General features: G+C 42.8%; 1 protein-coding gene across 5 annotated transcripts in view; it reads left to right on the forward strand.

Moving 5' to 3' along the window:
• Positions 1 to 685: 685 nt before the first annotated feature.
• The window catches only part of SEC24B (SEC24 homolog B, COPII coat complex component), an 86,973-nt gene continuing 75,127 nt past the window's right edge, over positions 686 to 12,531 (forward strand). For all 5 annotated transcript variants that reach the window (XR_003520677.2, XM_027598265.2, XM_027598266.2 and 2 more), the window contains exon 1: positions 686 to 954. Coding sequence is in view for 4 of the 5 variants with exons in the window: in XM_027598265.2 (XP_027454066.1) it covers positions 828 to 954 (127 nt within the window). In the remaining variant the exon portion in view is untranslated. The remainder of the gene's footprint in view (positions 955 to 12,531) is intronic.

Raw genomic sequence — 12,531 nt, forward strand, 5'->3', positions numbered from 1 at the left:
ACTCTATTTTCTCCTTCCTCTTCCCTAGATTTAAGTCAGTGGGAAAAGTTCAGAATAATGCCATTCTTATTTCGATTCTTGGGTTTATCAAAGAGAAATGTTTCCAACTCCTTTGCCGAGGATTAGAATTCCCTGGGAATTCAGGTACCCTGAATGCCATATTTCTTTTAGAATTAACATTAAGAGGGGAAAATTCAAGATTAAGAACCAAAACCGAACCTAGGGTTCTCTTTCGGAGGAAGGGAGGAAGGGTGGGTGGGGTCAGTCCGGGGCAGCGTGGCCCCGGGCTCCGGATGTCACCCCGCGGCTCTCGGATCCCCCTCCCAACACCGCCGGGCCAGGCTCGCCGCGCGCCCAGCCTCCGCACCGGTGGGATCGGGCCCAGGTTTCCTTCTCCTACCGGGGTCCATCCCTCCCGCCTCACAGCGACCGTGGCTACGCCTGGACCGGACCCGCCGTCGCAAGGCTGGCGGTGAGGCCGCGGCCCCGGGCCCCGCCTCGGGCCTGAAAGCGCCGGGCTTTGGCCTGCAGGGGGCGTTGCGGCGGCGGCCCAAGGCCCGCGGTGCGAGGACCGACCCGAGGCTGGAACTCCGCACTCAGGGTTTGGGGCGCGCAGCACGGCCGAGCGGGGCGGGCCACGAGGCAGGGTCGCGGCACCCGCGCTAGGCTCCGCGGTGCGCAGCGCCGGCATCCCGGCCGCGGTCCCGGGCGACTCCCTCGGTGACGCCGGGCGCGTTCCTTCCTCTTCCTTTCGCCTCTCCGGCCCCGCCTTCCCATCCCTCCGCCCACCTCCCCGAAGCGCAGCCGCCGCCGCCAGCCGCGCCGTCATGTCGGCCCCCGCCGAGTCCCCTCATCCGGCCGCCAGCGCCCGGATCCCGCCCAAGCTTGGCGGAGCCACCGCCTCAGGAGCCGCCGCGTCCGCAGGCCCGGGCCCGGCGCCGCACCAGCAAAACGGTGAGGCGGGCGGCCCCAGCGCAGCGCGCGGCCTAGCGCCGGCGGGGCAGCCTGCGCGGCCGCTCAGGGCCGACCGGACCCGGCCGGGCCGGACGGGGTGATGGGGCGGGGGGCTGCGGGCGGTAGGGGCGCGGGGCGGTGGCCGCGCAGGGGCCGGACTGTGTGTGGGGTGGGCGCGGGGTGCGGGGCCGGGGGGGAGGGGCGCCCTGGCGCGGGGGCGGGGGCCGACCTGGGAAAGCTGGGGCCGGGGCTGTTTACGTAATGTGACCCTAGGCCCGAAAGCGCCCGGGATTAGTACGGGAGGTAGAAAAGGAGGGGCCCAGGTCCGCTTTAAAAACCCTCCTAGCCCGCCTGAGCGCAGGCGAGTTGCCCCGAGCGACCCTTTGGCCGGCGAAAAGCCGAGGCCGCAGCGTGCGTGGTCTGGGGAAGCCTGGTGTAGCCATGGAGCTGCACGGTTTGTGCCCTTCCCGTCTCGGGAAAATTGCTTTGATTTCTGCGGCCCAGCGAGCACGCTGCCTTCAAGGGAACTTAAGTTAGCGCTCAAGTTTGTAGACAAAAGGGTGTAAATGTGCAACACAAGTGTAACCGTAACGCTGACCCACTTCGGCCGCGAGGTCTGCCCTTGGCTGCGGCGGCGGCTCCGCTAGCGTTTGGAGTTTGCTTGTCGTCTTGGAAAGGGAGTAGGTGTTAGACGGATTTAAACGAATACCCTTAGATCCGGGTGGCTTTTGCCCCAGCTTCACTTTCAGAAACACAGAAGCGTGCCAGAGTTGGCCCCGCTTTGACAGAAGAAAGGCCTTCATACAGGCAGCAGCTGGTGCAGCTTGAAAGCGGCTTTCATGCTGAGGTCGTAGGCTTTTAGTATGCAGGAGGTTCAAGTGAAAAATGATCATTTCTAGGATATTTATTTCCTGAGCATTGGGATCTGAATGTTTGTGGATGGGGCCGGAGAAGGGGGAACTCGCGTTATAAACTTGATAGTAGTTTAGAGGAGAACCCTCGAAAGTAATTACTTGAGAAAAATGCCCTGTATTTTGTAAGAGAACCAAACTACACTGGTACTTTTCACACAGTTGTTGGACTGACCTGTTTTATCCAGTTTGTTAATGAAAATTCATGGGCTGTATAAATGAGTTCAGCCAGTATGTAGTTTTTCAGCTGATGCTTTTCAAACATGAGTATCCTTTATCCTGAGACTCAGAAGTTGAATTTTTTTCGTAAAAGTGATGTCTTAGGCTTAATATCCTTTGGATCAGCCATCCTTGTCATTATTACATGCTTTACTTCCAGTGGTCGGTGTTTACTAGCGTGCAATGTGAACAGTATTGCAGGTTTGGTGTTCCTGTCCTGAACATACATAAGGGCATTTCTGAGCAGTTTTTGTCCTTGTAAACTTGATACAAATTGTTGTTTTTGTTTTGTTTTTAAACAGTTTTGTGTGTGAAGGAACTAGCACATGTTTATTTAAGAAAAGTTTCCAAGTCTTTTGGAATATTGTAAACCCATGTTTTAACAGAGATCCAAGGATTGTCTTTTCTTGATTTTCTGGGTATACATTATTTTGTTAGTGCATGATTTTTAAAGTGGCAAATATTGCTCTTAGCCTTACAAATTTTGTGAAGGCTCAAGAAATGCCAAGATATTACAATGAGGATATTAAATCCGTAAGAATGTTAGAAGCCAAATATCGAGGATGGTGCTTTGTTTCTACTGTTTGTAATCATTACTTTAACATAGTTCATTTCAGCATTTTTTGCGTGTTTACCAATTGGGTACCTAAGATTAGCCTAGTAGAAAGCAGAATCCCTGCCTTCCTCCTAAATTCACCTTTATTTTGTTGACATGCGAGTTCGTTCTGACCTTGAGGGATTTCATGGGTCGGGATAGGAGGGCAAGACTGTCTTGAGGCAGGGTTACAGCATGAACAAAAGTCTCAAATTGTCAAAGTGCAACGCATGTTTAGAAACTAAGCTGTCAAGAGGCAAGAAGTGTGCTGGGTAATAGGGAGAACCCAAGGCATTGAAGCTGAAGGGAATGCTTAAAAAGGGGTCAAGTTGCAGAAAGGCCTTAAATGTCATTGCCAAGGAATCTGGAAATTAATATAAAGAACGAGGCTAAGAGAGTAAATTTTACCAGTTCTCATCACAAGAAAAAAAAATCTATAACTATGTATGGTGACAGACAACTACACTTACTATTCTAGTGATCATTTTTGTAATTTATTCAAATATTGAATCATGTTGTATACTGAAAACTAATGGAGCGTATGTCAGTTATACCTCAATTAAGAAAAAGGATGAAGTAGGGTCAATTTTTTTGTTGTTTTTGTAGAAGGAAATAGCTTAAGTAGAGAAGTAACAAGATCAAATCTGGTTTTGTTTTTATTTTGCTAATCTTAGAAAAAATAATTTTTGCTACATTGTGTTGGCATTTATAGATAAAGATTAAACCGTCCTTTGGGTTTTTGGTTTATTCTTTAGCCGTACATGAAATAGTTTGCCTTTTAATGTGTCTCTATGGAATTCCAGACATGGTGAAAAGAAACAGGTCAGAAGTGTGCGTATGAGACATTATGGGAAACAGAATTGTTAAACTGGAATGATAGCTAGAGATCGCTTATTTTAGGGGTTATCCAACATTTTAAAAAACATTTATTTTTCCAAAAGAATAGTAGATAGAGCACTTGATGGAGAAATCAAAAAAAAGCAGAGCTTTTATGGTTAAATAGAGGTAGAGGTTCGGGTGTTTTTGGAGTGCAGTCTGAAAAACACCTGGTCTACTCCAATTTTATAGATGAAGTCAAGATCCAGAAAGGTTAGGTGGGTATGTTTTTCACCAATTCCTCTGTAAACTTTGTGACGGTAGCAGTTTTGTCTCTCTTGTCACCACTGTATGTTCAGGTACTCATTAAACATTTGTTACACCAAGTCCAATTCAGTCTTCCTAATTCCAGGTCCAGTTCTCTATTAAGAGACTGTAGAAAGTCTTTTTAGAGACTTTGACATTTTTTTGCAAAGGGTAGGGAATAGGCAGAAAACTGAGACTTCATTATCACTTTTGTTTTCTAGGTTTAACTGCTCACATGCTTTACCCCACTCACTTGAAGATATAATTTGACTTGAGTTTGTGACATACTTCTCTTAAACTTCCTTTTGTGTACTTGTATTTCTGTACTTCAGTTTTTCACTGAGCAGCATATGGGCTTTTAGAATTATTTGTATTTCCATGTGAAGTGTTAGTTGAATATTCTTCACTTTTACTCTGCCTTTTGAGAGTCTCTCCAAAGCCCAGTCCTCAAAGAAGGGAAGATTGGGTGAAATAATATCCTGGTAATATGATGGTGTAATTTCAAAATTTTTCCCAGTTGACTTAATTTGAAAGATATTTTAAAAAGTTTTTTTGGAGGGAGGGCGCTCGGATTTAACAGTAAACCACTGCTGCTTAATTCTACTTTTAGGAAGCAAATGGTGCTCATTTTCAAATGAAATGTGTTTTCTTTCTTCCATGTGCCTTTTCCAGAAATGATTCTACTGGCAGTTCTATCATTTCAATCGTCAATAATGTGAGAAAGATGAGTTAGTAATGGGAATTTTGGGGATCCATTATGGAAGATGTAAACATACCATTCACTCAGTAGTACTATCTGGTCAGTTATAGGAAACCCTTCAGCTTTGAGAGCACATGCAAAATTTAAAAGGATAAAAATTGCCCCCGTGTGTCTGAGTAAGTTCCTTTTGATCAGAGCAGCGTCTGTGTCTCAGGTTCCTAGTCTCCTTTATACCTGAGCAGAAGCATCAGGCCCTCTGGTGAAGATACTGCCATGGTGTAATGTAACCGTCTGCATACATCATTTCCTTCTAAGCTGATTAATATTTTGAGAATCTTAAAAATCATGCCTCATATAAACAAGTGTCTCTTATCTGGGTTTAAATTTTATTTTTTGTTGCTGTGTGTATTGCATTAGTTATTTGCAGTGTCCTCCTCCCGCTCGACTCCTTCCCCCTGGTGTCTGAGATTATATCTGGGATAATTTTTGCAAACCCCATTCATTGCCACTGATTAGAGGATTTCATCTCACTTCCATTTCTCTAATGATCTGTAAACCCTGAAGTGCTAGATGCCTAAAGACATTGAAATAGACCAGATTTTTGAGCCGGTCTTCAGTGGACTTTCTGAGAAACGAGAGCATCTCCCACAGTCAGCCCTGCATGTGACAGCAGATCATGTTCTATTCAGAATTGTTAGAAGGTGTGGGCTAGTGAAAAGGTTGTCGGCTTTGATAAAGCTCCAGGTTTTGTCGAGGTAATTACTCAACATCTCTGAGCTTAAGGGGGGAATAATACCTTCCTTCTAGAGTTGAGAGAATTATATTAAATGAGTTATTTTTAAAGTACCTGGTGCTTAGCAAAATGAGATACTTAGCAAATGAGAGTCCCCTACATTCCGTCTCCTGCAGAACACCTGGATATAAATTCTTTAGGTGGCAGAGACTATCTCAGTTTTCCTCATCATATTCCCAGGGGCAGCAGGCAGGAGGCATTCAACAAAGTAAGTGAACTTGGCTTCATATTCACTATTGTTTTTGAAGACTGGCCCTTGAAAGGATCTGTGTATGGCCAGCTCTCCCTATCCTTTCCTGTATTTAAGGCTCAATCACTGTTTCCGTCTTTTTATTATTTTCTTCCACTGCCAGCCCTTCCTCCCTCCAACAGATCTACTCTTGGAAGGTTGCCTGTAATAGCCCATCTACCTCAGCTAGCTGGCTTCTGGGAAGGTGGATTTAATTGGTTTCAAGTTTTCTAAAATTGTATGCTAGAAGCTGCTTGTAATAGGAACCAAGGAAAAGCAGGATGAAGTAGGAGGTGAGAGGGAGTAGTAAGATGCCTCGCCTAAGCCAATGGCCAAGTCTTAACTTGCTTGTTTTTCCTAGTATTTCTGAGAAACCGGTATTGTGAAATGAGCTTTGGGACTTGCAATGCCTGGCTTCTTCACTACTTACCAGCTATTTGAAGCTGTATAAATTAGTGACCTTGCATGCCCCCATTTGTCTGTAAAACGATGATAGTGATACTTCACAGGATATTGTGAGAATTATGTAAGATTATGTAGAGGAAAGCAAAGTACCTGGCATGTAGTAGGTTCTCAACCGGTATCGGTTTTCTTTTGGTCCCTTTACTCTTAACACTCATTATTATGGCAGCCAAAGAGGAGAACTGATGGGCTTAATGCAGTGAGATTTCACCCAAATGGCCGCATAGGCTGTGTCTGTCTGTAGGCTCTGTCTGCCAGCAGTGACTGGGACAGTTACTTTTGTAGCTATTAGTCTTCCAGTAGAAAAGAATAATCCGGCGTATCCAGATGTGACTGGAATTCCCCCCCTTTTTTTTAAGATTTATTTATTTTAGAGAGAGAGCGCATGCAAGTTGGGGGGGGAGGGGCCAAGGGACAGGGAGAGAGAGAATCCTCAAGACGACTCCCCGCTGAGCACAGAGCCTGATGTGGGGGCTCCATCCCACGACCCTGAGATCATGACCTGAGCTGAAATCAAGAGTTGGACGCTCAACCGACCGAGCCACCCAGGTGCCCTAGGAATTCCTCATTTTTAAAATCACGAGGGCTTCTAATTACAGGTTTCTTTAGGGCTGTGGTGGTCATACATTTTTTATGCTTGTAAAAAATTTTTATTTTAGCAACATTATTGATACTTTGTTGTCAGGAGTCCTATATCCAAAATATTCAGAAATCAGTACTATGTATACTGATGACTGGATGGATACCAGCATTAATCCCACCAGAGCAGGATTCAGTAAGCCTGTAATGTGCCATTAGTCTTTTAGTTGCTGGATCATGAGGAGGTCTTGGAGGTCTGGGGCAAGGAACCAGCATTGTGGGGTATAACAGGGAAGCAGGGTCAGGGCTGTGTGACTATTTATTGGTGTCATTCTTTAACAAGAACGATTGCTAAAATGCATAGTGGCTGAATATTGACCTATTTCTTGGTAGTTCAGTGATGAATAAATTACGTTCTTATATCTGATACTGCCTCTCCACGTTAGTATGAATGTGTCCCTGTAGGATAGAGGAGCTTGTACTTTGCTGACCTTGATATTCTTTTTAAGATAATGAAAAAAAACCTTTAATCTGACTTTTAAAAAATATTGAAATGTGATTCAGGAAAAGACTAATGAAGGAAATATTCTTAATATTAAAAATGTTACTTCTCTGTCAGGGGAGAGGATGAGGAAACTCATTTATTTAAAGAGAGCTTATGATTAATTTTTTTTTATAAATGTGTAGTGACTAGACATTCCATAAAATACCTTGTAAATTCGAATTTTCATGTCTGGCTTGTTTACAGCAAGAATAGATTAAATTTTCCTCTGGTGGGAATCTAGTCTCTGGAAGGAGATTATGTCCCTGAATGTAGAAACTTTTCGGAGATTGTATATAACCTGAGTTTTTCTGTTTTTCAGTAATTTCTTGATGCTCTTTTTATGAGTCACTGAGTTCAGCCCTTTGGTGGATGCAGTAATTATATTACTTCATTGATTCTAAGACACTTTTTTTTCACATTTTTAGCTCTGAATTTGGGGGGCATCTTAGAATTGGTGAAATTTTAAAATTGGTTTTACTGAAACTGTAGAAGTTATGGTATACTTACGTGAAAACCTGCGACTGACAGCTGATGTGGTGAGCTGAGTACAACGGCCCCCTAATATGTTTCCATCTTAATCTTTGAAACCTCTGCAGCTACGATTAAGAATTAGGGATATTATCCTGGGTCTGGGTGGGCCTGATATAATCACAGCAGACCTGATTAGAGGGAATCAGGAGGAGACAGCCAGCAGAGAAAGTTACTGACCAGAGAAGCAGAGGTGGGAGTAATGTGCTTTGAAGATGGAGGAAAGGGCCATAAGCCAAGGAATACAGGTGGCCACCAGAAGCTGAAAAAAGCAAGGAAATGGATTCTCTTCTTAGAGCCTCAGAAGGAACCATCTCTGCCCATGACACTGACCTTAGCCCAATGAACTGATTCTGGGCTTCTGACCTCCAGAACTGTAAAATAATAAATTGTGTTGTTTTACGCCACTGAGTTTGTGGTAATTTGTTATAGTAGCAAGAGCTAATATACCTGGTAGGTTTAAAAAAGCAGCAGCATCAGAACACCTTAGATGTAATGAAAAACAGTATATTGTTACTTTCCTTTTGTTTCAAATGATGTTCCTATACTTGAATTAATGTAGAGTAAAATGTGTAAAATGCCACAGTAAAAAAATTCAGATCTGTATATTCTTGTACTAGAGTATAAATTGCTTTAAGTACTGGAAGCTCTTAAAGGTTTGTGTTCTTTCATTTTACTTATCATGTAGTCCTTGTTGAGACATCATGATGAGGGAAATGCCTGATTCAGAAATATTTGGTGATTATTTACTAGGCTTCTTTTTTCCCCCCTCAAAATATAGGGATGTTTTCCATGAACCAGGCACTAAGCTAAGCTTTAGGAATATGATAGAGCTGAGAGCAAATTAGACTGGCTCTTCACTTACAGAGTTTGCAGTCAGACAATTAAAGTACCATGTGAAAAGTGCTATAATTGTGGTCCAAGATACAGTAGATGCAACATTAAGTAGGCATTCACTTGTAGGGTTAGCAGATGTTTTCTAGAAGAGCTGAACTGAGATCTGAAGAGTGAGTAAGAGTTGATCAGATGAAGGGGGAGGAGGGAATTTTTGAAGATTCTAGGTAGAGGGAAGAGCCTGTGTGAAGGGTCAGGGGTGAACAAACATGGCTTGAGAAAAATTTAGTATGGTCGGAATGTGTGTGGAACACTGATTCTCAGTCTCTTCATACTCATGGCTACCTTAGTGCTAAAATTTTAGTTGGTGGCATTCTTGAAGGAATTAAACTTTTTAAACACCTGTATTTTAAAAAAGCAAATTTCAGAAAAATAGCACATGTTTATTTGATCCCCTTCAGAAGCCTTTACAAGGCAACTCAGCTGTATTCTGCACTCACCAACCGCTTTGATGGCCTTTTGAGGTAAAGCTCTAGCATATACTCCTTCCTGATGTGCTGTGGCTTCTTTGCTCCCTTCCTACTAGGTCATCATTGTGTGTCACTTTGACCTAACGATAGGCACCTTTAGTTTAGCACAATTACATTTTATATACTGATCGAACTTCGGTAGACCCATGTGAATGACTTGTGGCGTAGCCGTATGTTAAGGCGCATCTGTTGAAAATCATTGTGAGGAGTGGTGAGCAGTAAAGTAGAAGAGGTAAGCAGGAGTCAGATCATGAAGGGCCTTTGCGTTCGTTTTCTCTTTGCTGCTGTAGCAAATTTACCACAGATTGGTGGCTTAAAATAACATGAATTCATCATCTGTAGGTTAGAAGTCTAACAGGGCAGAAATCAAGGTGTCAGTAGGGCTGAATTCCCTCCTAGAGGCTGGGGGAGAGTATCCATTTCTTTGCCTTTTCCCACTTCTAGAGGCTGCCCACATTCCTTGATTCATGGTCACCTCTTTCTTCAAAAGCCAGCAACCTCTGGCTTCATCTCTGAGGATCTTCTGTAGTCACGTCTCCCTGACTCTCTTCTGCCTTCCTCTTCTACCTTAAAAAGGACTCTTGTGATTACATTGAGCTCACCTGGATAATCGAGGCTTTTCTCCTGATTTTAAGGTCAGCTGATTGATAGCAGTCCTAGTACAAGCTGCAACCTCAACTCCCTTTGCCATGTAACGTATCATATTCACATGTTCTGTTGATTAGGACATGGACATTTAGTTGGGGGGAGGGATTATCGTGGCTCCCATTGCCTTACAGACTATGTTAAAGAATTTGGATTTTTTCTTGATGGCAAGAAAAACCATTAGAAAGCTTTAAACAAAGAAATAACATAACCAGATTTGCTTTTTAGGGAAATCACTCTGGTTATGTGTGGTGCAGTCATTTGTCTAAAATATAGTGTCATACAGGGGCGCCTGGGTGGCTCACTTGGTTAAGTGTCTGCCTTCGGCTCAGGTCATGATCTCAGGGTCCTGGGTCGAGCCCCGCATCATTGGACTCCCTGCTCAGTGAGTAGTCTACCTCCCTCTTCACACTCTACCCGCCGCCCCCCCCCCGTCCTCGCTTGTGCACGTGCACTCTCTCTCAAATAAATAAATAAAATCTTTTAAAAAATTGTGTCGTACAATTTAGTAAGTCATTGCCAGCAATTTTTTCCATTGATGTTTTTTAAAACTTATTTTGCAATAATTTTAGATTTGCAGAAGTGATGCAAAGATAGTACAGAAAGTGCGTTGTTCACTCAGCTTCCTCTAAAGTATTACATCTTCTTATGTCTTACCATATTACAAAATCATGGTACATTTATCAAAACTAGGAAATTAACATTGCTGAAATACCATTAGCTAAACTATACCATTTCCACCATTTTTTTTCTGTTCCTGGATACAATCCAGGATATCCTGTTGCATTTAGCTGTCATGTCTCCTTAGTTTCCTCTGATCTGTGACAGTTTCTTAGTCTTTTTGTTTTTGAGGGCTTGACAGGACTGATTAGTTATTTTGTAGACAGTTCTTCACTGTACTGATGCTTTCCCATGATTAGGCTGAGGTGGAGTCTTAAGAATTTAGGAATTTTTATGAATTTATGAATTTTTAGGAAGAATACCACAGAGGTGAAGTGCCCTTCTTATCATATCAGGGATTATATGTATCAACTTGTTTTATTACTCGTCATGTTAATCTCTTGAACACTCGATTGAGGGAATGTCTTAGCTCAGGCCTCTATGACAAAATGCCATTGACTGGGTAGCTTAAACCATAGACATATATTTTCTCAGTTTTCGAGATGAGAAGTCTGAGATCCGAGAGAGTCTGAGATCTGAGAGACGTCATGGTTGGGTTCTGATGAAGACCCTGTCCCTGGCTTGCAGATGACCACCTTCTTGTTGTGTGCTTGCACGGCTTTTTTGCATGCATGAGGAGAGAGTGATCTCTTCTCCTTCTTATGAGTATACTAATTCCATCATGAGGGGCCCACCCTTGTGACCTAATCTAAACCTAATTACTTCCTGAAGGCCCCACCTTAAAACTATCAAATTGGGGGATACAGCTTCAACATATGAATTTGGGAGGACATATTCAGTCTATAAATAGGGGCTGCCAAGTTCCTCCACTGCAAAATTAATATTTTTTTCCCCCACATTCAACAGGAAGGGAATTTAAGAATTAAGCTCCACCTTCGGGTGCCTGGGTGGCTCAGGTTGGTTAAGCGACTGCCTTTGGCTTGGGTCATGATCCTGGAGTCCCAGGATCGAGTCCCGCATTGGGCTCCCTGCTCAGTGGGGAGTCTGCTTCTCCCTCTGACCCTCACCCTTCTCGTGCTCTCTCTCTCTCTCAAATAAATAAATATCTTTAAAAAAATAAATTAAGCTCCACCTTCTACAGTAAGGTGTATCAAATAATTTGTAGGTGTATGCTAAAATCATCACAGTAATTTATAAATATTCTTGGGGAGATACTTTACTATCCTGTTGCTTTTTAAAATTTCATCCGCTAATTTTAGCATTCCTCAGTGGCTTGCACCTGCAGTGATTTTTACTGTGGAATTCTAATGGTAATTTTCTCTTTCCCTCATTTACTCTACATATATCATTTGGAATTTTTCCATAAGGAAGACTTGCCCCTTTTTTTCCATTTTAAAGTGTTTTCAGTCATTTATATTGTGGGCTCATGAATATTATAATCTAGTACTATCATTATTTATATTTGTTGCTCAGATTGTTACAGTTTTGGCCATTGGCATCTCTTTCAGGTTGTCTCCTGTGTCTTTCTGGCACCACCCTTTTTTTCAACTGCTTCCCTACTTTCTGACGCTACAAGATACTCCAATTTTGTCCTTGCCCTATCCCAGCACTAGAATCAGTCCTTTGTCCGAGAAGCCCTGGTTCCTTTTGTTGGGGCATGGTATTTAGAAACTGAGAATTGGGCCCTGGATGTGGTCGTAGCTACAGGCGTATCACTGCTGCTAGGCTTTCCCAATAGACAGAGTTAGGAGATACATATGTATCTACTAAATTGTGTATGTAAACATCTCTGTAATTATATCTGCATCTATCTGTCTGTGTATATATATATTGCCTAAACATCCTTCAGTGAGGTTATCATACATGTAATACAGCTAGACTGATTTGTATATGTTTATTGCCATCCCTGTATCTTCTTTGGTGATTCTATTTTCAGACCTTTTACCAATTTTTTGGTTGGGTTGTCTATTTTTCTAACTGCTGAGTTTTAAGAGTTCTTAATAAATTTTGGATACAAATGATTGGGCATGTGATTTGCAAATATTATCTCCTTGTCTGTAGCTTGTCTTATAGTTCTCTTGGTGGTTTTTCTGGAGCAAAAGTTTTTAATTTGATAAAGTCACTTTTCTCAGTATTTTCTGTTCTTAATCATGCCTACATATTCTTTATTTTCTCCTAGGAGTTTTTAAATTTTACTTTTAGATCTGTGATTCATTTTGACTTAAATTTTGCTTAAGACCTGAGACATGTGTTGAGGTTCATTTC

Source organism: Zalophus californianus, chromosome 2 (assembly GCF_009762305.2).
Source record: "Zalophus californianus isolate mZalCal1 chromosome 2, mZalCal1.pri.v2, whole genome shotgun sequence".
Lineage (NCBI taxonomy): Eukaryota > Metazoa > Chordata > Mammalia > Carnivora > Otariidae > Zalophus > Zalophus californianus.